Below are 22797 nucleotides of genomic sequence, written 5' to 3'. Positions count from 1 at the left end.
GTTGGCGCCTGCGCAGATGGCCGGGAGGATGCCTTTTGACCCAGCCTGGTAGCCGTAGTCGGCTGGAGCGCCGGCCGCGGTGGATTCTGGGAGAAGATGGCGGCCGCCGTTCACCCCCGAGTTGTCCGGGTCCTGCCAATGTCACGTAAGTGTCACCGGGAACGGCGGCCCGGGATGGTGAATCCGAGATGCGGGTCTAAAGTTTTGGGAGTGGCGCCGTGCTGCAGCGGTCGCGCTGAGTCGTGGGCCCCCTTGTTTTTCTAGGTCCGCAGCTGCCTCTGTCCGGTTTCTCCTTTCTCTCTCCTCCGGCTCATACATTAAGTTGTGCCCTTGGGAAGGGGTCTTCGCGGAGAGAATGTGAGCAACGCGAAGGGAAGAGGAGAAAGAAGAGGAGAAAGTGGGGGGCATGTAAAGGATCCAAAGACTCAGAGTACTGATGCGGCTGTAAGGTTGTTGTTTAGTTGCTTAGTCGCGTCCGACTCTTTTGAGACCCCCAGAACTGTAGTCCACCAGACTTCATTGTCCATGGGATTCTCCAGCTAAGAATACCGGAGTGGGTCGCCATCCCCTTCTCCAGGGGATCTTTCCGACCCAGGGATCGAACTCGCGTTTCCGGTGTCTTCTGCATTGGCAGGCGGATTCGTTACCTTTGGCCACCGGGGAAGCCTTGACTTTGGTATTATAAGAAATACTGGGCAGAGAAAGAGACATGCCTGTATAATATCGTTTATATGTAGAATCTAAAAAATAATGATGTAAATGATGAACTTATTTACAAAACAGAAACAGACTCACAGCCATAGACAAGGAGCTTATGTTTACCAGGGGAAAGGGTGGGTGCGGGGGATAGTTAGCGAGTTTGGGACTGACACGTACACACTGCTATGTTTAACACAGATTGCCTCAGATGACAGAGAATCCGCCTGCGATGTGGGAGACCTGGGTTCGATCCTGGTTTGGGAAGATCCCCTGGAGAAGGGCATGGCAACCCACTCCAGTATTCTTGCCTGGAGAATCCCCATGGATAGAGGAGCCTGGCGGACTACAGTCCATGGGGTAGCAAAGAGTCAGAACTGAGCGACTAAGCACAACGCAACCAACAGGGACCTACTGTATAGTGAAGAGAACTCTGCTCCACATTATGTAACAACCTAAATGGGAAGAGAGTTTGAAAAGAATAGATGTAAGTCTGTGTATAACTGAATCACTTTGCTGTACGCCTGGAACGGACACAGCATTGTTAGTCAACTATACTCCAATAGACAGTGATTTTTTTTTTTTAAAGAAAGAAATATTGAGGGGCAGGATAGGAATCTGAAATGGATGGGAAAAAAAGGGATAGTGGAGAAAAGATTGATTTTATGACTTTGTGAAAACTCTTAATCCGTCTTAACTTCAGATTCTGTGTATGACAGTGGAAATGATCATACCACCACATCAGGGAGTTTCTGAGAAGATTCGATGGAGTAGTGTTTATAGTAGTACTTTTCCAAATCAAAAGCATTTCTCAAAAGTGGAATGTGTTCTGAGGAGGCATTGAGGCCTGGAGGAGTGAGGGATGCTCAGGAGAGAAGAATTAGGAGATTGGTGGAAAATAAAGGAAGAAGAATAAAGGAACACCTTAAGATTTGTATAAGTAGAGTTTATTGTCCCGTCTGTTCTGATTGGATCCTCTATGGTCCTCAAATTGAAAGCACACATTTGCTCTTCCACTCACTAAGAGAGACTAGAAAAGCAAGGAAATTAGGAGTACAGTTACACTTCATCATTATTTCACTCTCCTATCCTTCATAAACATGCCCTGTGTCAGTCTCCAAAAATTGCATTTTCCCATTGTGTATTTCAGTTATTACAGAATATCATTTGCTCTCAAAATTAGGTGCATGTCAGAATCATTCTTAGAGCTTTATAATATTAAACAGAAATAGGCACTCACTGAAGAGCTATTGAATCAGAATTTTTGAGACTGGCTCCTTCCACCTTCTATTTTGAAAAGCTCCACAGGTAGTTCTAATGCTCAGCCGAGGTGAGAGCATTAGTATTTGGGGGATTCCTTTTTATTTTCCATCTTGGGTAGAACAATTCCACACCATTGGGCAGGTGCTTGGTGCACACCATTTACAATGGATGATTTCTTAGCCTGACTTCTTTGCAAAGACATTTGCTGGCTCTTGTTAAACTGTTACATTGGTGTCACGTAATGCAGGTTGTGAATCAGATAACTGCAATTTATTGAGTACCTGCTTTCAGCTAACCACAGTTGTAGACATTTACATACATTTCTTTTTCCCTTTAACTCTTTTTTCTTTCCTAACTGATGCCGGAGCTTGTGCTCTTTACCACTCTGCTTTGTTGTCTCTGGTAAAGTAAGCTTTTGAGTAAACTCTGGAGAGTTCAGTCTAGTGTGTAATGTAATCAAAACACTACAGAACTGTGTAAAACACCGTGAAATGCAGAGAGACTATTAAGTACCAGAGGAAATCAGAAAAGGGAAAGATTAGATCATTTGAAATTGGGAGGGAAAATTGGAAGGCTCGTGGAGAACTGCAGTGCTTCCACTGATTTTTGTTTGTTTAGAGCTGTTATGATCTGGAGAGTCAGAGGGGTTGGGCTTTTTCCTGGTACTGGCAAGGACAAGGGGGTGAGAAGGGCAGCAGGAAGTAGAATTCTTTGGAGGCAGTGAAATGACTTCTTGAAGATCTGAAACAGTAGGAAAGGAGGTTGAATACCTCCTTGGCATACATGCCAAGTCGCCTCTGTTGTGTCTGACTCTTTATGACCCCATGGACTGTAGCCCGCTGGGTTCCTCTGTCCATGGGATTTCCCAGGCAAAATACTGGAGTGGGTTGCCATGCCCACCTCCAGGGGAACTTCCCAACCCAGGGATCGAATCCGTGTCTCTTACGTCTCCTGCATTGGTAAGCAGGTTCTTTACCACTAGTGCTACCTGGGAATCCCCATTAGATGGAATCAAATAATGGAGACCTTTGAAAGCCAAGCAGAACTTTAGACCAGTTGTCTTCCAAATGGGTTTTGTAAGAAAAACCAGTGATATATAAAAATACAGTATTAGGACTTTAAAAAAAAGTTTTCTGTAATAGTAATACCTAACACATAGTTCAAACTGCATACCACACACTTTTCTAAGTGCTTTCGTATATATTGTATAACGTGTATAACATATTGGAACTACATAGAAGGTGCATGTAATTTACAAATGATACTTTAAAAAAAACCCACTAATGCAGTGTGCCAGCAAATGTGTTTGGAGACTGTTGGTTTAGATATTAAGTAGGAAACCAAAGTAGGTTTGATGAATAAAGAATATTATTTCCCTGATGGTGTTCCCAGTAAATGGAAGAAAGTGGAGAGCCTGGAGCAGAGGGTAATAACTTGTATTTGTGGAGGACCTCAGGTGGCGCTAGTGGTAAAGAACCTGCCTGCCAATGCAGGAGACAGAGGCGACCCCATTCGATCCCTGAGTCAGGAAGATTCCCTGGAGGAGAAAATGGCAATCCACTCCAGTATTCTTGCCTGGAGAGTCACATGGACAGAGGAGCCTGGCGGGCTACAGTGGTGAAGAGTCAGGGGTCGTGAGGAGTCAGGCAGACCGAGCACCCATGAGCGTGCATACAGTGTGCAAGGTACTTACCCATTTATTATTAATGTTCATGTCAGCCCTCTAAAATGTAAGCTCTGTGCGGCCAGGGACTTTGTCTCTTTTACTGTGCTCATCACAGTTTCTTGAGTAGTGCTTGGTCTGTAATTGTTGAAAAACAACTGTGTGAGGTGAGTGTAACCTTACCTTCTGGGAATTTTCACAGTAATAGTATCAATGAATGAAAGTAACTGTTCCTCACGGAATGCTTCATGTATGCGGGGGTAACGTACTGCATGCTTTGTACACATTTTACTCTGATCCCCTAGGACCCTTGGAGATGTTCATGCCTTGGCTCTGGTAACTTTCCCGATTCTGTTTGTTCGGTCTTTATCCTGTGCCCTGACTTCCTTACTCATTATTCTGATCATTCTCTTTCATACATTCTCAACTCCCCAGTCTGCATCCCTTTGTCATAAAAGGAAAAAAAAAAAAAACACAAAACCACTGATTAAATCAAGGTTTCTACATTATTTCCTGCCTGCTCCCGAGAGCTGAGCTAAGGAACCCTCCACATGCATTGACTGTTCTTATTTTAAATTCATGAATAAAAATCTCAAGTCAATTTTCAGCATATTTTTCTGGGAAATTTTCTTTCCCTTTCCCCATATGACTAGTTAATGTTGCCAGTCTCCTAAGACTTCTAGCACGTGTTCCTGTCCTATTCTCAGGTTTACAGAGAATGCGAAGGAGTCAGGTGGGAACCATCTTTTCCGCACTGTAAAAATCTGAGGGCTGAGTTGGGGTGACTCTCTGCTTTCCCTCCTCTTACAGTGGATGAGCTTCTCCTGGTCTGATGGAAGCCCAGTCAGTTCCCTCCCTTGGCCTTTGGTCTCTTCCTCCCTTCCCTCTTCTTCCCTCTCCTGGGTCATTAACATTTCCCCTCTGCTGGGTGTTTTCCGTTAGCATATAAATATGTTATAATAGCTCATGTTAAACCCTTCCTTGTCTTCTTGTTCCTCTAGTCCTGTTTTTCTTAGTCCCTTTTCACTGCATCCCCCAAGAAGAATTTTCAGTATTCCTCTTAGGACCTCCCCACTGCACTCCTCCTCCAGAAAAATTGTTCTTGTTCAGGCCACTAGAGCCAACATCTTCTAGATCCTAGCGTCCTCCGCCCTCTGCTTATTTCCCTTTTCAGCAGCATTTGATAGAGTTAACTATTCTCTCCATCCATCACTTTTTTCATTTGATTTCTGGATCACCATTTTCTTTTGTTTTCTCTCTTTTTCAATCCCCTTTGCCGGCTCTTTGGTTTAGTCACAGAACCTCTTCGAGCTATGGTTTTCTGGTGTGCAAAGTGGCAGTAAAGATAATGTGAAATAAAATAATACCTAAGAGTGATGCCGGATGCCTCTGTAAGTTTAGGTGTTATTTAGATGTTATTATTTTGTTACCATTATGTGTCTGATCTGCAGTGTTTGTTTTTAATCTCTGTGGTTTCAGTAACTGTTTGGTAAGCTAGACTCTTTCTCCAATTCCACACTTTTAGATAGGGAAAAGCAGTGGTTTCTGGGCAGTCATCGCTAGTAAGCAGACACAGACTTACTTTCTTAGTAGCTTACTCATCAACTTTGGATGATTTTCGGTAGTGTTGTACTAAAGAGTACAGTCTGAATTGCACTCTTAAAAAAATCATCTTTTATCTTTGCCTCCAGCCCATATCATCAACTCTACTTTCATTCATCCTCACAGACTGTTTCACAGTCTGTTCCAGGTACATCTTTTGCTGTTCCCTGCACATCTTTTGCTGTTCCCTGCACGTCTTTGCTGTTCTCTGCACGTCTTTGCTGTTCCCTGCACTGGGCTCATTCATTTCTACTCCTACATTGTTAGATGTGTTAGGTGTTTCACGTGGAAATCTATCTTTTCTGTCATTACTCGCTCAAACCTTTCTTAGAATGCTTTATCCAGGAATCCTTCCTCAAGGTCATCTAACATATGGTGCCTTTAGTTTGCATTCTTTCTGCTCCTTTCTTGAGGAGGTTTATACCCTCTTAATTTGTAACTGCTTATTATTTTTCGTAAGGTGATTTATCTTTCTAGGTAAATTATAGCCTATAGGACAGGGAGTTTGCTTTCTGATCTTTATACAGTTTTCCTTATGTCCTGTGGATTCTTTATTGCAGTCATTTGTATTTATTATTGTGGTTGGCACATCAGTTATAACTTGTAATTCAAAAGTTAACTTTGCACTGTTACCTAAGTAAGTGAAAATACTGAGAGCAAAATAATGTTGCATTTTCAGGAAAAGAAGCTCTCTGTATTCATGGTCACTTTTATGTGTGTTCTGGGTTTTCTTCAAGGTTCTTCTGTTCCTGCACTAGCCGCCTCTGTGTTTCACGGCCCACCCCAGCGCCAGCTTCATCATGCAGTCATACCGCATGGCAAAGGTGGGCGTTCCTCTGTCAGTGGGATCGTGGCCACTGTGTTTGGAGCAACGGGATTCCTGGGCCGCTATGTCGTCAACCACCTTGGTAAGTCACGTTCCTCAAGTTCAACAAACTCCAAAGCTCTTTATTATGTTTACCTACTGAGAAACTGTGAGCTCTGTTTCTTTTCATTGTCACAGTGTTTTGAATTCCTCCTATCTTGGATTTATGTTAGTTTTGGACTCCTGTACATTCAGAGCAGGCACAGACTTCTTATACAGGACTTTAATACAGAAATAGGGAACCCTGAAAAGTTACAGCATCTCTGTTGCTGTTATGTGCTCCGTTGCGTCTGACTCTTTGCAACTCCATGGATTGTAGCCTTCAGGCCCCTCTGTTCATGAGGTTTCCCAGGCAAGAATACTGGAGTGTGTTGTCATGCCCTTCTGGGGATCTTCCCCACCCAGGGATCAAACCCTTGTCTCTTGTGTCTCCTGCTTTGGCAGGTGGGTTCTTTACTGCTACGCCACTTGGGAAGCCCTATGACATCTCGAGCATAATGGCAAAATATGTTTTTAAAATTAAGCATAGAATTGATTCATGTATCATACTAGAATATTCATTGGAAGGACGGATGATGAAGCTGAAGCTCCAGTACTTTGGCCGACTGATGCGAAGAGCTGACTCATTAGAAAAGACCCTGATGCTGGGAAAGACTGAAGGCAGGAGAAGGGAATGACAGAGGATGAGATGGTTGGATGGCATCACCGACTCAATGGATCTGAGTTTGAGCAAGCTCCGGGAGATGGTGAAGGACAGGGAAGCCTGGCATGCTGCAGTCCATGGGGTCACAAAGAGTCGGACACAATTGAGCGACTGAAGAACAGCAATAGTCACACTAGAACTGAAATGTTTACAAAGTCACTGCTGTATAATGTAATTGTATTATGTTAACGTTGACCCTTGCTTCAACCCGCTCTTTTCTAGGTCGCATGGGGTCACAGGTGATTGTCCCCTACCGGTGTGAGCCATATGACACCATGCACCTTCGTCCCATGGGTGACCTGGGCCAGATCATCTTTATGGTGAGAACCCGGGTTACTGATCACTGGAGCCGACTAATGTAAACTGCCAAGGTCATTTCTGGGAGAGAGAGGCAGTGTAACCAAGCAGCAGTTTCCTGCCAAAGTAGACCAGGGGCGTCCTCCATTCACAGGCCATTCTTGTAAACCCTAGTCCAGCGCTTAGCAGACTTTTTCCCTAATGACCCAGACAGGAAATATTTTAAGCTTTGCAGGTCGTGATTACTCAGCTCTGCCCTTGTAGTTTGAAAGCAGCCATGTATGTGCTTAGCCGCTAAATCGTGTCTGACCCTTTGCGACCCCATGGACTGTGTCCCACCAGGCTGCTCTGTCCGTGGAATTTCCCAGGCAAGAATACTGCAGTGCATTGTCATTTCCTTCTTCAGAGGATCTTCCCGACGCAGGGATTGACCTGCATCTCCTGCACTGGCAGGGGAGTTCTTTACCAATGAGCCACCTAGGAAGCCCCCAAAACAGCCATAGACAGTATGTGAACAAATGGGAGTGTCAGTGTTCCGATGAAACTATTTACAAAGTTAGATTGCAGGCTGGATTTGCCTGGGGTCATAGTTTGCCAGCCCCTGCTCTTAGCCCATGCTGGACAGTAACCTTTGGCCACATTGGCTCTTGAGCCCTTGAAATGTCACTTGGTCTGGATTGAGGTATGCCATAAATGAAGGATTTGGTTTGAAGGCAATACTATTCAATATATTGTTAATAATTTTTCACACTTATCACATATTGAAATAGTATTTTGAGTATATTGGGTCCAATAAGGTAAATTACTAAAATGAATTTCACCTGTTTCTTTCCATTCTTTTAAATGAGGCTAATAGAAAAATCAGAATTACTTGTGTTCCTCGTGTTATATTTCTCCTGGCAGTGTTTCTCTAGACAGAGAAGATTACAAATAGGGTGATTTATAACCTGGCTAGCTTTGCATAGACTTCACTTGAAACACTTCTTTCCTGAGCATCCCTTGTTGTTACTCTTCAACCTTCAGGTTCTTCCTTTAGGCCAATAGTTGCCTGTAGGGCAGGGCAGAGGGGTGGGCTGGGGAGAGCCTTCAAGGGAGTGGTAAAACAGGGAGTGTGTGGCCCTTTTTGGTTGTCACGTGACTGGCGTCCACATGGTTTATTAGATGGGGACCAGGGATGCTGAGCATCCTCAGGTGCGCAGGCCGGTCCTTCCCACAAAGAACTGTGCTGACCCAGTGCCCGCAGTTTCTCTGGAAAAACACTCGGGGCCTGGGTGCTTGGCTCAGCTGTTCACACAGCTGGCTTCTCTTTCATCCTCCTGCCTGGGCCTGCACTCTTCCACTGACACACTTTCCTCTGTTAAAAAATGTTCGTGTTACAGGACTGGAACGGGAGAGACAAGGACTCCATCCGAAGAGCCGTGGAGCACAGCAGCGTGGTCGTCAATCTGGTTGGGCGCGAGTGGGAAACCAAGTGAGCCTCAGACTCCTGTTGCTTCTTTGCAAAGCGGGCTGAGGGCTCAGTGGACGTTTCTTGGTGGCACGTAACATGCCAGGGATTGTAGTTGTGACAGTTTTAGTTAGTCCATCAGTGTTGATTGAACAACCTTTTCACACCTAGGAGCCACCCTCCCCACTTTACTCCTCCCTTCTTCCCACACACCCCCACCCCCCCCAACCGCCCAGCTGGGGATTTAGTTGGTGGTAAGTCCAGTGTGCAGACATTGTGACATGCTGCTCATGAAAAACCAGTATAAATCGTGCAAGTGCAGTGGGTGTTACCACCTTGCCGGCATCACCGCTGGGGGTCCTGTGTTTGGATCTTTCCAGCTGGGGGGATAGGAAGGAGGGTTTTCCTGTTCCCCAGACTGACAAGCTGCATACTGGTTTTTCTCGTGTGAGCAGTGTTCTCAGTCTGTTCTCCATGTTGTTAATCAAGGATAGCATGAGTGCCTGTTTGAAAGTTATTTTTAGCCCTTGTGTGTGTTGTTTATCAATAGGTAAGGTTGTGTTTTTTTTTTAACTTTTTATTTTGTATTGAGGTATAGCCCATTAACAATGCTGTGACAGTTTCAAGTGCACAGCCAAAGGGATTTTAATCCTGTGGTTCCACAGCGCTTTGTTTATGCCCCTTTCTCTGCACTTGTGAAAGTTTAGCTCTGATGTATTTAAGGTATGTCTGCCTTGTCACATATTTTTAAGTTCTCTGATGACTTGCGGGTCTTATTCAGCCTCATTAGCCCCCGAGATGACTATCACAGCCCTTTGTACAGAGCAGGCACTTAGTTTCTGTTATTGCATCAAATTGGTGAGTGATTTTTTTTTTTTTTTATAGTTTCCTTTTTTCCTCTCTGAGGGAAGCAAAGGCCCAGGAGTAAGAAGTAATTTCCCCTCCAGCACCCAGCACATCCCCCCTCCCCACTCAAACAGTGCAGCCAGACATTGTTAAAAGGCCTCAGTCTTGGGAAGCCTTGAGGGCAGAGGACAATACCTGTGCTGTTTGATCACTTATAGTCAGCCTGACATTATGTATGGGAGTGACAATGAGCAGGCCTGTAAAATTTTAGAAAAATTTATTACCTTTGACTTTGGGTTAAATCGTTGCTATTTAAAAGCTTAACTATTATGAATCCCAGCAATCATATAGAAACCAGCTTATCATAGAAAGCTTTGCAATCCCAAGGCAAGTGTTCTTAACCACCCCCTGTTTTTTCTTTCCAGAAACTTTGACTTTGAGGATGTTTTTGTCAAGATTCCCCAAGCCATCGCTCAAGTGTCTAAAGAAGCTGGAGTTGAGAAATTTATTCACATTTCCCATCTGAATGCTGATATTAAGAGCTCTTCTAAGTATCTGAGAAACAAGGTACAGAACAAGTCAATTTGGAAAGTGGTTCACAGAGCTTGGGTTTCTTGGCCCCTTAGGGGCATGATTAGTTAAGTGAGAAAGTTTCCTCACCGACATGTCCAGAATTAGGGGATTTCTAGTTCTCATGTCCAGGGTGTGATTGTTGTGTGGGTGAGGCATGGTTGAGTGTCTTCTGTTTGCAGGGAACTGTGCTAAGCGGCTACAGAGATGGGTGGCTCATCCTGTTACCTGCCCTCAAGTGTGTAAAGTTTCTTAGCGCATAACAGAATTACAGGCAAACACAAAACGTAGAGTCCGATTCCTATACCAGAGTCATACCCGTGTCACCCAGAAAAGCTCAAGGACCATCTTTCTTTCTCTGACCCCGCATAGTCACGTCTTACGCCTTTGGAGAAGTGATGTGAAAGCTGGGGTGACAGGATGAATATTTGCCAGGGACGATGGCTGTTCACATTGTAGTTAGCCTTCCTGGACTCCCAGAAACCCCACTGTGGTCCCAGTTGTGCCTGGAAATGGACCAGCCTGGTTTGGAGTCGGTCTGTAACCAGAAATGTTTTATCATCAGGGACTCAGGAGGGGCTGCGGTGCCTGGAGCTGCCTTCAGCATTTGTTTCCTGCCAGAAGGAGTCTGCTTGGGGTCAGGCTGACAAGGACATCAGAGTTCCTTGACACTGGCTCCAGCTGTTGGATCCACTGTAATCTTTAACTGAACAAATCATTTATTAAGCACCTTCCGTGTGCTCCATAGTATAGTGGGTGCTGGGGAGACATGGTCTTAGCTCACATCTAGTTTCTAATACATTGATGAAAATAATTCCACATGCACCAGGTGTTGCAGAGTAGCTTGGGGAATCTTATAAAAACATCCTCAGTATCAACATTCCTGGAAAGAAAAAATAGGGATTGGTTAAGAATACCTGACTCAGGATTTCAAAGCTATCTGTGAGAAGCTGGTTTTCATACTGTTGCTCAAATTCATAATATAATAATTAAACTTTTAAATAGCAATGGTTTAACCCATAGTCAGGAGAGTGATGGCAGAGATGGGCTATGGACTCTAGTCTAGGGCAGATGTCAGCAAGGGTTGGTATGGAGGAAGGCAGAAACAGTGGACTGGGTCCTGGGCAGGTGAAGGGTTGCATCTCAGGAGCAGAAGAGCAGGGAACAGGCAGGTTGGCAGCCCAGGAGCTTGTCAGTGGAGAGCAGCTCAGAGGAGGGGCGCTTGGGGATGCTCTGATCTGCGTCATCCAAGTTGAGAGTGGGGGAATGGGGTGGAGACGAGGTTTCTGGAGTTGAGAAGCTCAAGAAACTGAGGTCTGAGTCCCCTGGGGCTCTGATGCCACCCCTGGCGGGCACGGGTGGGAGGGAAGGCCAAGCAAGGTGCTGACAGCTACACTGACCGAGGGGCCTGGTCTCAGAAGGGACAGAAGATCCCGAGAGAGGGTGTCTGTCACAGCAGAGGAGGTGAGGCAGGAGGGCCCCGTGCCTGCTCCTCTGGGCCGGCGTGCACTGCTGCCACTTCCATTGCTGTAGCCTCCTGCACCCCACCCTCCTTTATCTGGCTTGTTGCTCATAACTGACACAAACCAGAGAGTCTGTGATTGGAAGGAAAAATGGAGGCCAGAGCAAAATCTGTTCTGATTTTTTTCCTTCTTCTGTATAAGCTTCCCTGGAAATAAATATGGAAAGAAGCCCAGCAAGAGCTAAATGACGCAGGGCTCTTGTGTGTGTCATTTTTTTAAATTCTGTGTACATGAATCCCTGCACTTACTGCTGGGGTTACTTTCCCAGACCCCCAGTGGATGCCTGAAACTGAGGATGGTATAGAACTCTATAGTAAACGCTTTGCTTATCCTGTGCCTACATACCTGTGATCAAGTTTCATGTATAAATTAGGCACAGAAAGAGACTGATGACAGTAACTACTAATAAAAAAGAGCAGTTGTAATAGATTGTAATAAAAGTGGTGCGAATGTAGCACCCCCACCCTGTTTCTCGCTCCGCCTGCTAACTGTACTCACCCTTCTTCTCATGATAATGTTGAGATAGATTCATGTGGCAGCAGGCCCGAGGAGGAGGACCTGAGATTTCCCCACACCACTCAGAGCAGCGTGCGCTTTAAAAACTTAGCAAGTATTTCTGGAATTTTCCATTTAATATTTTTAGGCTACAGTTGACCGAGGGTAACTGAAAGTGGGAAGCAAAACTGCATATAAGGCGGGGCTGGGGGGCGGGGTGTGCCTATAGCTGAGTGTGATCATGCGATGCCCTTAACCTGGGGGAGAGTGTGACCTGGAAGGACCCTCGTGTTCTGATAGTGGAAGGATGTTCTGATAGTGGAAGGATGGAAGTTTCGCTCACTGACTGCAGAGCTCTGTTGTGTTTGGCTGTCTAGGCTGTTGGAGAGAAGGAAGTGAGAGAGACGTTTCCAGAAGCCACCATCATAAAGCCGTCTGACATCTTTGGCAGAGAGGACAGATTCCTCAATTATTTCGCAAGTAGGTTTTCCTCCTTCCAACAGGAGAGTGACCGTCTTGGCGTCATCTGTTAAATACTTCGTTTTCTGCATATCTGTGGTGATACATTCATCATACACTACCTTTCTGTTTCCACCTGCGTCTTTTCCTGGGCTTCTTGTGTTGCTGGGCTGTTGATTAGAATGGGGTGCAGGTAGAGCTCCGTCTTGGGAGTGACCGTGCACTTAGCAGTGCAGAGCAGAAGACAGGTAGCCAAGCCGTTGGTCCTCTTTCCTTGTTCTTCCTGTCCCCAAGTATTTGACCCTTTCACTTCCTATGTTTGTTGTGTGAAGAACAAACAAAGGTGGCTGCCTCTTATAAGATCAGTAACTTATGCAGAGTAAGCTACATTTATTTATTTTTACTACACAAAATAGTTATACCATCTCGGGAGTCTGGTATAGAGGGTCTTCAGGCAGGTGAGGCTTTCTAAGATGTTGCCTTTCTTCTGCCAGATATCCGCTGGTTTGGTGGCGTCCCTCTTATTTCCTTGGGCAAGAAGACTGTGAAACAGCCAGTATATGTAAGTACCCTGGATAAAGGAGGTTTTGCTGAATTCAAGATTCAGGTGATCAGTTTTCAGGTTTTATCCTAATTCTGTAAGTTCTGACGTTTTTGTCTCTGTCAGATTGCTCTGACTAACTGTCTCTCAGTGTACCTGAGAGGTGCAGGTAGCCTGTATGTTTTCACTTGCTCATTCATTCAAGAGAAGTGTTTTGAGGAATATCACTGGGATATTCACAGTGTCACTGGGAATGTCACAGTGCTCACGACACAGGCGCATGCTGTTCTCACGCTGGCCCCGGTCAGGGGCAGGTCAGCATGGCACTCGTCGGGCAGTGTGATAAGTGCTGACAGGGAGGGGTTTCACGCAGATACGGCAGAGGACAAGTTTGGAGGTCAGGGAAGGGCTCCAAAGAAGTGACATCTTAGGGGAGACCCTGAAGATGACTCGCAACTGGTCAGAGGCAGCGGGTGGGGTGGAGTGGCCCAGGCAGAGTGGACCAGATGTCAGGGAGCAGAGATGAGAACCATGTGGATTCTGTGTGGTGATGAACCAGGGTTTCTCAGCTGGAACACTGCACTTTCTGGGTGGGATTATGCTTTGTTGTGGGGCTGGTGTGGGATGGCCTCCAACCATCAGATGGCAATAGCTCCCCCAAAACTGTGCTGATTAAAACTCTCCAGGTGTTTGCCCGAGACTCCTGGGGTCCAGAATCACCCCCAGTGAAAACCGTGGAGTCTGATATCATATGGATTATTATTATGTGATATGAGATTATTCTAAAAGTCAAAATGGTGGAATATTGGGTGTCCATGTAGTTCAGCCTAATGCTTTGTGACAGCATGGTGACGTGAGGAGGAGGAGGAGGAGGAGGAGGAGGGGGACGGGGTGAGGTTGGAGCCGGTGGGACAGGCCTGGGCACGGCCTGAAGATAAACATGCCCCCACTGGAGAAAGTATTGATTTCGGTGACCCTTCCACATGGAGCTGATTTGAGTCCTTGAGAAGTGGATTCGTTTAGGAGTTTTCTGAAAGCAGACAGTGATGTCATTTTAATTGCGTTATTTTGTGGTGATTGATGTGGCCTGCTTTCCTTCCTTCCTCCCTCCCTTTTTTAAATTCTCTCCCGCATCTCTCTCTGTTGCTCTCTCTTTCAGCAGTTACTGAAACATATGTTATAATTTCTCATAGATTGTGGATGTCACCAAAGGAATTATTAATGCAATTAAAGACCCAGATGCCAGAGGGAAAACTTTTGCCTTTGTTGGGTAAGTGACTGGAGTTTGACTTTAAAATTGTACAGCCTATTAAAATAAAAGGATTGTGACTTACAATTAGCAATAATTTCTAGACATGCCACTCACAGGTTTATTTGATGCATTTTTCAGAAATGAACGACTTGAAAATACATAAAATAAGTTTATTTACAATGCAATCAAAAAGAACAAAATGTATAAATTTAACAAAAGAAACACAAGTCTTATATACTGAAAACCACATAGCATTAAGGAGGAAAATGAAGGAAAACCAAAATAAATAGAAAGACATTGCGTATTCTTGGGTTGGAAGAGTCGATATTGTTAAAATGGCAATTTTCCCCAAAGTGATCTGTCTATTCAACCAAATTTCAAGCAGATTGACAAATTTATTCTAAATATATATGGAAATACAAAAGACCCACCATAGCCAAAAAACCATTTTGACCAAGAAGGATAAACTTGGAGCACTTAAGCTCTCCAATTTCAAAACTTACTCAAAAGCTCTAATTATTAGAACAGTGTGGCACTGGCATAAGAATAGATGTGTAGATCAGTTAAACAGAATCGCTAGTCTAGAAACCAGACTTCATGTTTATGGACCATGAATTTTTGAAGAGGCACCATGACATTGCAATGGGGAAGCAATCATGTTTTCAACAAATGGTACTATCCACATGCAGAAAGATGCCACAGATTCTGATTTCACACCATACATAAAAAAATTAACTCAAAATAGACCAGGGACCTAACTGTAAGGTTTAAGCTATAAAGCTTTTGGAAGGAACATTTAAAAATCTTCTAGACCTGGGGTTGGGCAGAAATGTTGTAGATGTGACATCAGAAGCATACTCCACCAAAGAAACAAGTGGATAAATTAGACTTCATTGAAATTAAAAACTTTTGTGCTTCGTAAGACATCATTAAGTAAAGGATGAAATAATAAGATCATCAGCTAAAAGGCAGAATAGGGTGGCAGAGAGAGGTATGTGAAAAATTTGAGGATGGAGAGGAAGATAGGCACGCCCTGAGAAAAGAGGGAAAGAGCACCCCCCTCCAGCCCCAGGAGCACCCAGTAGGACCAAAGATCAGAGCTGAGCTTCTCCTTGAAGCTCATGATCAGAAATGTAAGGGGAGGCCCAGGAGTATGTTCTCTGCAACTCTGTCTTGCTCAGGGCTCAGGTGCAAAGAAGGCAGATACTTGGATTAACCAGAGAGCGGTTTTGTAGTGCGAGGATGGGAGAGGACCTGGGGGACGAGGTTTTGCTCAGGATGTGTACAGAGGGGGACTGCAGTGCTGAACCGTGCAATCTAAGCTGGGAAGGACACAGCCTCCTATGTACCTTTCTCTGTGAGCAGACACTTGGACCATTCTGAGTCACAGTTAACGGAACTCAAAATGATGGGGATTTGTTGTTAAATGAAGAAGACATTATGGAGTAGGATGACCTGTGTAATCTTACATTTATAAAAGCAAAAAATGAATAAGGGAATAAGAAGGATATATTAAGTTTATTAGCTTCATCTTTGGTGGGTGGTTTTTCCTTGTGCTAATTTGTATTTCCTATAGGACATACATGTTTTCCATTTTCACGAGAACGGTGTTATCTTGTTAAACTAAGAACAGAAGTGTGTGAGTGTGTGAACCTTCTGTTCGTAGGCCCAATCGGTACCTGCTCTTCGACCTCGTGCAGTACATCTTTGCCGTGGCTCACAGGCCCTTCCTGCCCTACCCTTTGCCACACTTTGCCTATCGGTAAGTAAAGCGCTGCTTTTTGTGCTTCTAGAAAAGAGCTAACCGGATGCTTCCCTTTGTGATGCTCTCCCCAGGGGTTATAGAGAGTGTGTCCCTGGTGGTGAAAACTTAGAATCACTAACGAGGAGGGGCTCCTGACACCTTGACGTCCATCTGGGAAAGAACCAGAAGAGCTTAAGAGAGGGAGTGTGGCTTCGTGGGTGAATAAACACCATGATAGAAGATGGAATCTGTAGATCTTTACGTTCTCCCACTAGAAGTCCTGGGTGTAATTGGCAGTTATGCTTGGCATAACTGGAGTGGGAAAGGGAGTGGGAAAGGGACCCCCTTCATCAAGGCAGTCTGATTACATGGCTGGGGAAAGAAACCTGGTTGATGTAGCCGTTTCCTACAGTTGCCTTGTCTGTTTTTCCTGCTTCTTGCCTCACTCTTTCCCCTGTAGGTTTGTTGTAGTTGTTTAGTTGCTCAGTCGGGTCTGACTCTCTGTGACCCCACGGACTGTAGCCCACGAGGCTCCTCTGTCCATGGGATTTCCCGGGCAAGAATAGAGGAGTGGGTGGCCTTTCCCTTCTCCAGGGCACCTTCCTGACCCAGGGATCAAACCCACATCTCCTGCATTGGCAGACGGGTCCTTTACCTCGAGCTACCAGGGGAGCGCTCTGTAGGTTTAGCACCTTGGAACGATCACATCACACACTAAGGTCCTGCTCAGGGACACTTTCACGTCCGGTTTGCCAGAGATTGATGAACCAACATGGCAGCTGACTTCTTCATTTGCTTGGTCACTCAGTCACTCTGCAGACATTTCTTGAATGCCAGCTGTGTCTTAGGCAATATTCTAGGCACTCAGGATGTTACAGGAAACCCTCAAAAAGCCCGTACACTAACAGGTATCAGAAAAGTAGAGAATTAGAAGGCTGTGTGATGGTAAGATTCATTGATGTGTTAACATAGAACCAGGGCACAGAGTTGGAGGATTGTAAGCTGTGTTTTTGTGTGTTTTTTGTTTTGTTTTAAGCCAAAACTGTCCTTTTTGCCAGTGAAGTTGGTTGGACAGAATCTGATGCTTGCTGAGTTCTTAGAGAAATTTTGACCTGTCTTCAGCTTCCTTTTCATTTTTTTCTTACCTCCCATTGGAATGTTTTTCAGGCTTTTAAAAAGTGGCAGAAGCCTAGTTCAAAGACTTTTTGCGTAAAGGCCCCTTAGGACAGGCAGATTGAAGGAAAGCTGGCCCCATGGTTGCTACTTGGAGCACAGGCTCCTCGCTCTGCCTCCAGTGCTCTGTGGGATGTGGGGACCCCCAGGAATTCCTCGGGTGCCTCCTGTCCCAAGGACACAGAAGACAGGAGCTCAGGTGACAGATGAGGAATCCCCCAGGTTTCAGTAGGATGAAGAGATGACATCGCGGAGGCAGGTGGCCCTCTCGTCTGGGTTTTCTCTTAGCTTCCTGATTCAAACCCTAGATCTTAGGCGTCTCCTTACTTTTGGATCTCTTGGATCCTCAGGGCCCCTGCTTTAAGGCTCACACTCTATATCTTGCACAGCACCTGCCTTGCCCTGCGTCCTTAACAGAAGCATATATGAATATCTGGGACTCAACTTTGATTGAATTTGACAGGCTTCACTCAATGGTGGATCTGTTTTGTTTGTCTTGTGGGTGGGGCGGCTGCACTCTTTCTTGGTTTTCCTGATTCGCTGTCCCTTTGGTGGGGCCAAGGAGAGCCGGCTGCGAGGCAGGCAGGCGGACGGTCGGCTTGAAAGGAGAGGTGACCTCCCAGGCTGGGAGCCAGGAAGTTCGGGTGCTCGTTAGTTTCTTTAAACACACTCAGTGATTTCCGGCTCCCTGGCAGCGTGCCGTGCCTGGCGTGAACAGGGAGCAGAGATGCTCATCACATGTGCCCTGTTTGCTCCTATTCCAGGTGGGTTGGTCGGCTCTTTGAAATTAGTCCGTTTGAACCTTGGACCACAAGGGATAAAGTGGAGCGGGTGAGTATGAGGGTGACCAGCCCCTGCCGGGTGGGTGATGGATGAGCGAGTGTTGAGTTCGCTCTGGGGACCTCCTCGGGGACCTCCTGGGTCAACTCCACGGGCTTGTCTGCAGTCCCTGTGTCTCAGGTCAGCCCCGCCCATGTGCATGAACCTCATCCACGCCCAGCCTCTCAGGGTCCTGTCTTGGAGGTTTTCGGTTTTTCTCTCCCCTGGATCATCTCTACCTGCATATAGACATGCCTCCTAGCTCTCTGTGTTAAAGGCCAGAGTCCTGCCCTCGGCCCATCCCATCTGCTGCTGCCCTGACCGGCTGTGTCCGTATACATCAGACTTTCTGGAAGAGTGGGCTGTGCCTGGGGCTGCCAGCTTCTCACCTCCTCCCTGCTTTAACCCATTCCTTTCAGCTTTTGTCTCCACTGTCCCCCTAAACGCTCGTTCCGGGTCACCTGTGGTCTCTGCTGCCAGGCCCGGCAGTCAGCACCCTGACCTCCTCTCACCTGCAGGGAGCCACGCTGATCAGGGCGGCCCTCCTCCTTGAAGCCCTGACTCCCCTCTGTCCTCCCCGGTTCTCTTGCTCCTGCTCCCTCCATCTCCCTGGCTCTCCCTCTGTGCCTGGTCTCTGGTGTTGGGGAGCAAGGTCTCTGTCTTCCGCCTTTGTCTGTCCTGCCTCTTTCTCTGGAAGACTCTTACCTCGTTCCGTCTGTACCCCCAAGGCGGCAGCTTCAGCTCCCCACCAGGACTGCCCCCCGCTCACCCAGCGGCAAGCCTCCCATCTGTTTAGCTATGTATTCATCTGAAACCTGGCTCGTCCAAAAGGAGAGCCACAAACCCGCTTTTCTCCCAGCCCCTCTCAGCTCAGTTGATGGTGTCACTGTTCTCTGATACTCAAACCCCAAATCGAGGATTCCCCCTTGACTCCTTCCTTTCCTAACCCCTCTCCATGTAAACAGGACTGCCTCGTCCTTCCTGCTGGGCTGGCACTGTTCTGTCCTCGACTGTGCTCGAAAAGCAGCCCCCACAACAGTGACTGCGGAGCACTTGAGACGTGGCTTGTGTGATGGCAGAAATAAGATTTGAATTTTGTAAAATTGTAAATTAGAGTCACTGCTTTGGTGGCTGTTCTTCTGGGGCACAGACCGGCCTGCTGGTACTGCTGGGCAACACTCAAGTGTGCCAGCTCGCACCTCCCTTTTCCTACCTTTTGGTTCAACATTTTATTACGGAACTGTTTATCACAGTATTGATAACTTTCCACTTGCAGAAAGGTGGAGGGCTGTCTCCCCTCTCCCCACTCCGGTTCAGGCAGTAGGTCATTCCGTCCTCTGGCCCGACTCTGGGTGCCTCTCGTCCCCTGCAGTGCGCTGGTCACCGCCTGTCTCACTGTCTCCATGCTGGTCTCCCTCACTGGTCATTTGCCCACTGCACATAGAAGTGTTTCTAGAGAGGAAACAAAATGGATACACTCTGCTGCCTCTACCTTTGAAAACCTGTTCCCTCTTACTGACAGGCAGCAGCCGTGTTGTCCTCTGAGTGTTGTTTAGTCGCTCAGTCGTGTCTGACTCTGTGCGACCCCATGGACTGTAGCCCGCCAGGCTCCTCCGTCCGTGGGATTCTCCAGGCAAGAGTACTGGCGTGGGCTGCCACGCCCTCCTCCAGGGGATCTTCCCGACCCGGGGATCGAACCCCCTTCTCCTGCATCTCCTGCATTGGCAGGCGGGTTCTTTATCACTGAGCCACCTGGGAAGCCTCCTCTGAGCGTTACCTGAAAAAGATGAAACAGTCCTTGGAGAACGGTGTGAACAGGAGCCATTCTCCCTGCTATGATGGGCTGGGTCTAGAATCCCAAACCAGTTTCCAGGTGTCCTTTCTATGTTCAAGAAGGATCGGGTGGGAGAGCTGGTGGGCAGGACGCTCCAGCGTGTCTGACGGCTGCACCTCGTCCATTTGTCACTGAGAGTGTTGGGGCAGCAGGCCGGTGGGTTTTGGGTTTGGTCTGGAGGTCACTGGGCAGCTCTCAGGGGAAGGATGGTAGACGTACCCGGGCTGGAGAGAGGGTTGGTGCTGCTGCGGGTGTACACCCAGCCTTCTGGTTTGCTCGCGGATGAGCTGGGGTTTTTGGAACCTCCGGGCTTAACCTCTTTTTCCCTCCAAACAATGTGGGTTTGGGTTTTGAGATCCATAGTCAGCATTAGTCAGCCAGGTTAAGGAGAGCTGGAGCGGGTTATTGTTGAGTGATCTTGATTCAACAAAACCAAGGCAGAAAGCCATGCCTGGAGAACCGGCCAGTCTCATTTCTCTGTTGAGCTTGTGGCTCTGACAGTCTCTCCGCTCCATCCCAGACTGACTGCTCTTTACCCCTCACCCGAGCCCTGCTCTGCACTCAGGGACAGGCCTGAAGCTGACCCGTGCGGCCTGGCCTTTCCTTCTGCACGCAGGCCCTTCTCTGTGCTCTGCTTCTGGTGGTCTCTGCCCTGAATCCACCGAAGCCAGTGAAGTCTCGGCAGCGGGACGCATGCTGGCTCGCAGGTTGGAGTGTCTGCGAGGCCGGCCCTGAGTGCTCTCGGTGCCTCTTGTCTATCCGCAGATTCACACCACAGACAGGACCCTACCTCACCTGCCAGGCTTGGAAGACCTGGGTGTTCAGGCCACGCCCCTGGAGCTCAAGGCCATCGAGGTGCTGCGGCGTCACCGCACCTACCGCTGGCTGTCTTCTGAGATCGAGGACGTGCAGCCGGCCAAGACGGTCCCCGCTAGTGGCCCCTGAGCTGGCCGTGACTTTCGGCGTCGTTCGGGTCGCTACCTACCAGGCCACCTTTGGCGGAGAATCCTGTATATAGTGAATGAGAGCCTCTATTAAAACCTGAGATGAAATTCTGTGGGCTTGTTTTCTTTCTTGATTTACAAAGGGAGAAACTCAGCCATTTAGAATTTGAGCACGGTTTTCTTTAAATACATATATTTAATACACCTACATCTTTTATTCTCTGAAATGCTGGACGATTTTAATTTCCTTATTATTTATAATAGTGACACATACATCTTCTGTTCTCTGAAATGCTGGAGGATTTGAATTTCCTTCTGTCAGGCCACTTGTGAATGTTCTAGAAGATGAGAACCCTTTTTTAAGGTCAGAATACTGTGAAGGCCCCATGTGATATGTGACTGCCTGTTGACACACGTTAGTTGAGAAAATAGGCAATGTCCCACAAGTAATCCGAATTCATCCACACTTCGGGTATTTAAAAAAAATTAATGATCTCTGCACACACTTAAAATATCCTACATACACAGAAAAACATTGTCCGTAGCCATGGATCCTCAGACTGCCTGCAATAATCCCCCAGTCCCCTGCTCAGATCTGAACTTGTCAGGGCCTCCACCCCGCTGCAGTCAGGACAGTACCCAGGTGATTTCAGACACGCGGTTGGACCGGACCCACCCCCACCCACCTGTCGTGTAAAGGAGGCTAGTTCTTCAGAATTAGGATCACTGCATAAGCTTTACCATCACGGCCAAGACCCAGACCCAGAGTTGGTTTCTTGCCCATAAATCCCTCAGGACTGTGAGCAGAAGCCCTTAGGGTTTGTGTTGAAGCTAATGCACTGCCCTTCTCAGCGGCCCAGGCTGGGTCACTTGGTCACCACCCTCCTACACAGTCCAGCCCCTTGCAGTGCAGCCCTCCATCAGCAGAGCGGGAGGGTTGGGCAAAGCCCTGTTCAGTTACAGCAACACCTGTATCCTCGTGGAGTGAGGATCATGAGGGCTGAAGTGAGCTCTCTTCCCTGCCCCCTCTGCAGGCTCTGCAATCTTTCATCCCCAAGTGGACAGAAATGTGCTATTCAGAAGGTGGTTTCTGGACCAGCATCCCCTGGAAGCTTGTTGGAAATGCAGAATCCGAGACCCTCTCCTGGCCTGTTGGATCAGGATCTGCTTTTTAAAAATCTTAAAAAAAATTTTTGACCACATCACACAGCATGTTGGATCTTAGTTCCTCGACCAGGGATCAAACCCGTACCCTCTGCATTGGCAGCATGGAGTCTTATGAATGGAACCAGCAGGGAAGTCCCAGGATCTGCATTTAAAAACTGTCCCTGGGAGATATGTGTGCACAGTGGTGTGAAAAGCACTGATATGCAGAAACCCTGGGTCTCGAGTGTGATTCCTGTTATTCAAGTGACTGAGCCCCTCCCCAGACCTGCTGAGTCAAGAATCTGTGGAGACAGCGCTGCATGCCAACTAAATCTCAATAAAACTGGAGGATAAGCAGAAAACAATAATATATGATGAATCCGGAAAATTCAAAGGAACGAGGAGCCTGTGGGCTACAGTCTGTGGGGTCACAAAGAGTTGGACACGACTGAGAACATACATATGATGAATCTGAAAAATAATCTGGAGAAAGGGCCCAGGTATTAAACACATGGATTTATCCTCATGCACATGCATGTATGAGAGCTGGTGTTCTAGGAAAAGGAGCCCAACCTTGCTTTTTTCTTCAGTTACAGGAGCTTTTGGTTTGGATGGTATTTCTGCTGGCCACAAGCCAGCCAGCAGGCACAAAGGTGGTTTTGATTTGAAAACAATAAGTATGGTATCTGCATGTTCCAGTGACGCTATGGCTCAGTTTGTGTTGCAACTCATGATGCCGCACACATGCTTTCTCTAGAAGTGTAATTTACCCAGGAGGGTGCTTTCCTGTCACACCCAGTGCCCCCCTTTTATAATACATCTTTTATTAGCCTTCTGTGAAAGTTGTATTATTATAACCTATCTAATAACATGCAATCAAAACACAATGCCTTATCTTATATGAGTTAAAGGAAA

General features: G+C 46.8%; 1 protein-coding gene across 1 annotated transcript; it reads left to right on the top strand.

Annotated features, from left to right (window-relative positions):
• Positions 1 to 20844, top strand: NDUFA9 (NADH:ubiquinone oxidoreductase subunit A9). Its single transcript, XM_065942551.1, has 11 exons — positions 1 to 145; positions 5962 to 6132; positions 7015 to 7112; positions 8469 to 8560; positions 9808 to 9949; positions 12348 to 12450; positions 12924 to 12991; positions 14164 to 14240; positions 15889 to 15984; positions 17904 to 17970; positions 20558 to 20844. Exons 1-11 carry the CDS (start codon positions 97 to 99, stop codon positions 20735 to 20737), a joined length of 1143 nt encoding a protein of 380 aa, XP_065798623.1. The 5' UTR covers positions 1 to 96; the 3' UTR covers positions 20738 to 20844.
• The last annotated feature ends 1953 nt before the right edge of the window (positions 20845 to 22797 follow it).

Source organism: Muntiacus reevesi, chromosome 1 (assembly GCF_963930625.1).
Source record: "Muntiacus reevesi chromosome 1, mMunRee1.1, whole genome shotgun sequence".
Taxonomy (NCBI): Eukaryota; Metazoa; Chordata; class Mammalia; order Artiodactyla; family Cervidae; genus Muntiacus; species Muntiacus reevesi.
Note: the sequence above shows the minus strand (reverse complement) of the source record. Positions and strands in the feature narration are given on the sequence as shown.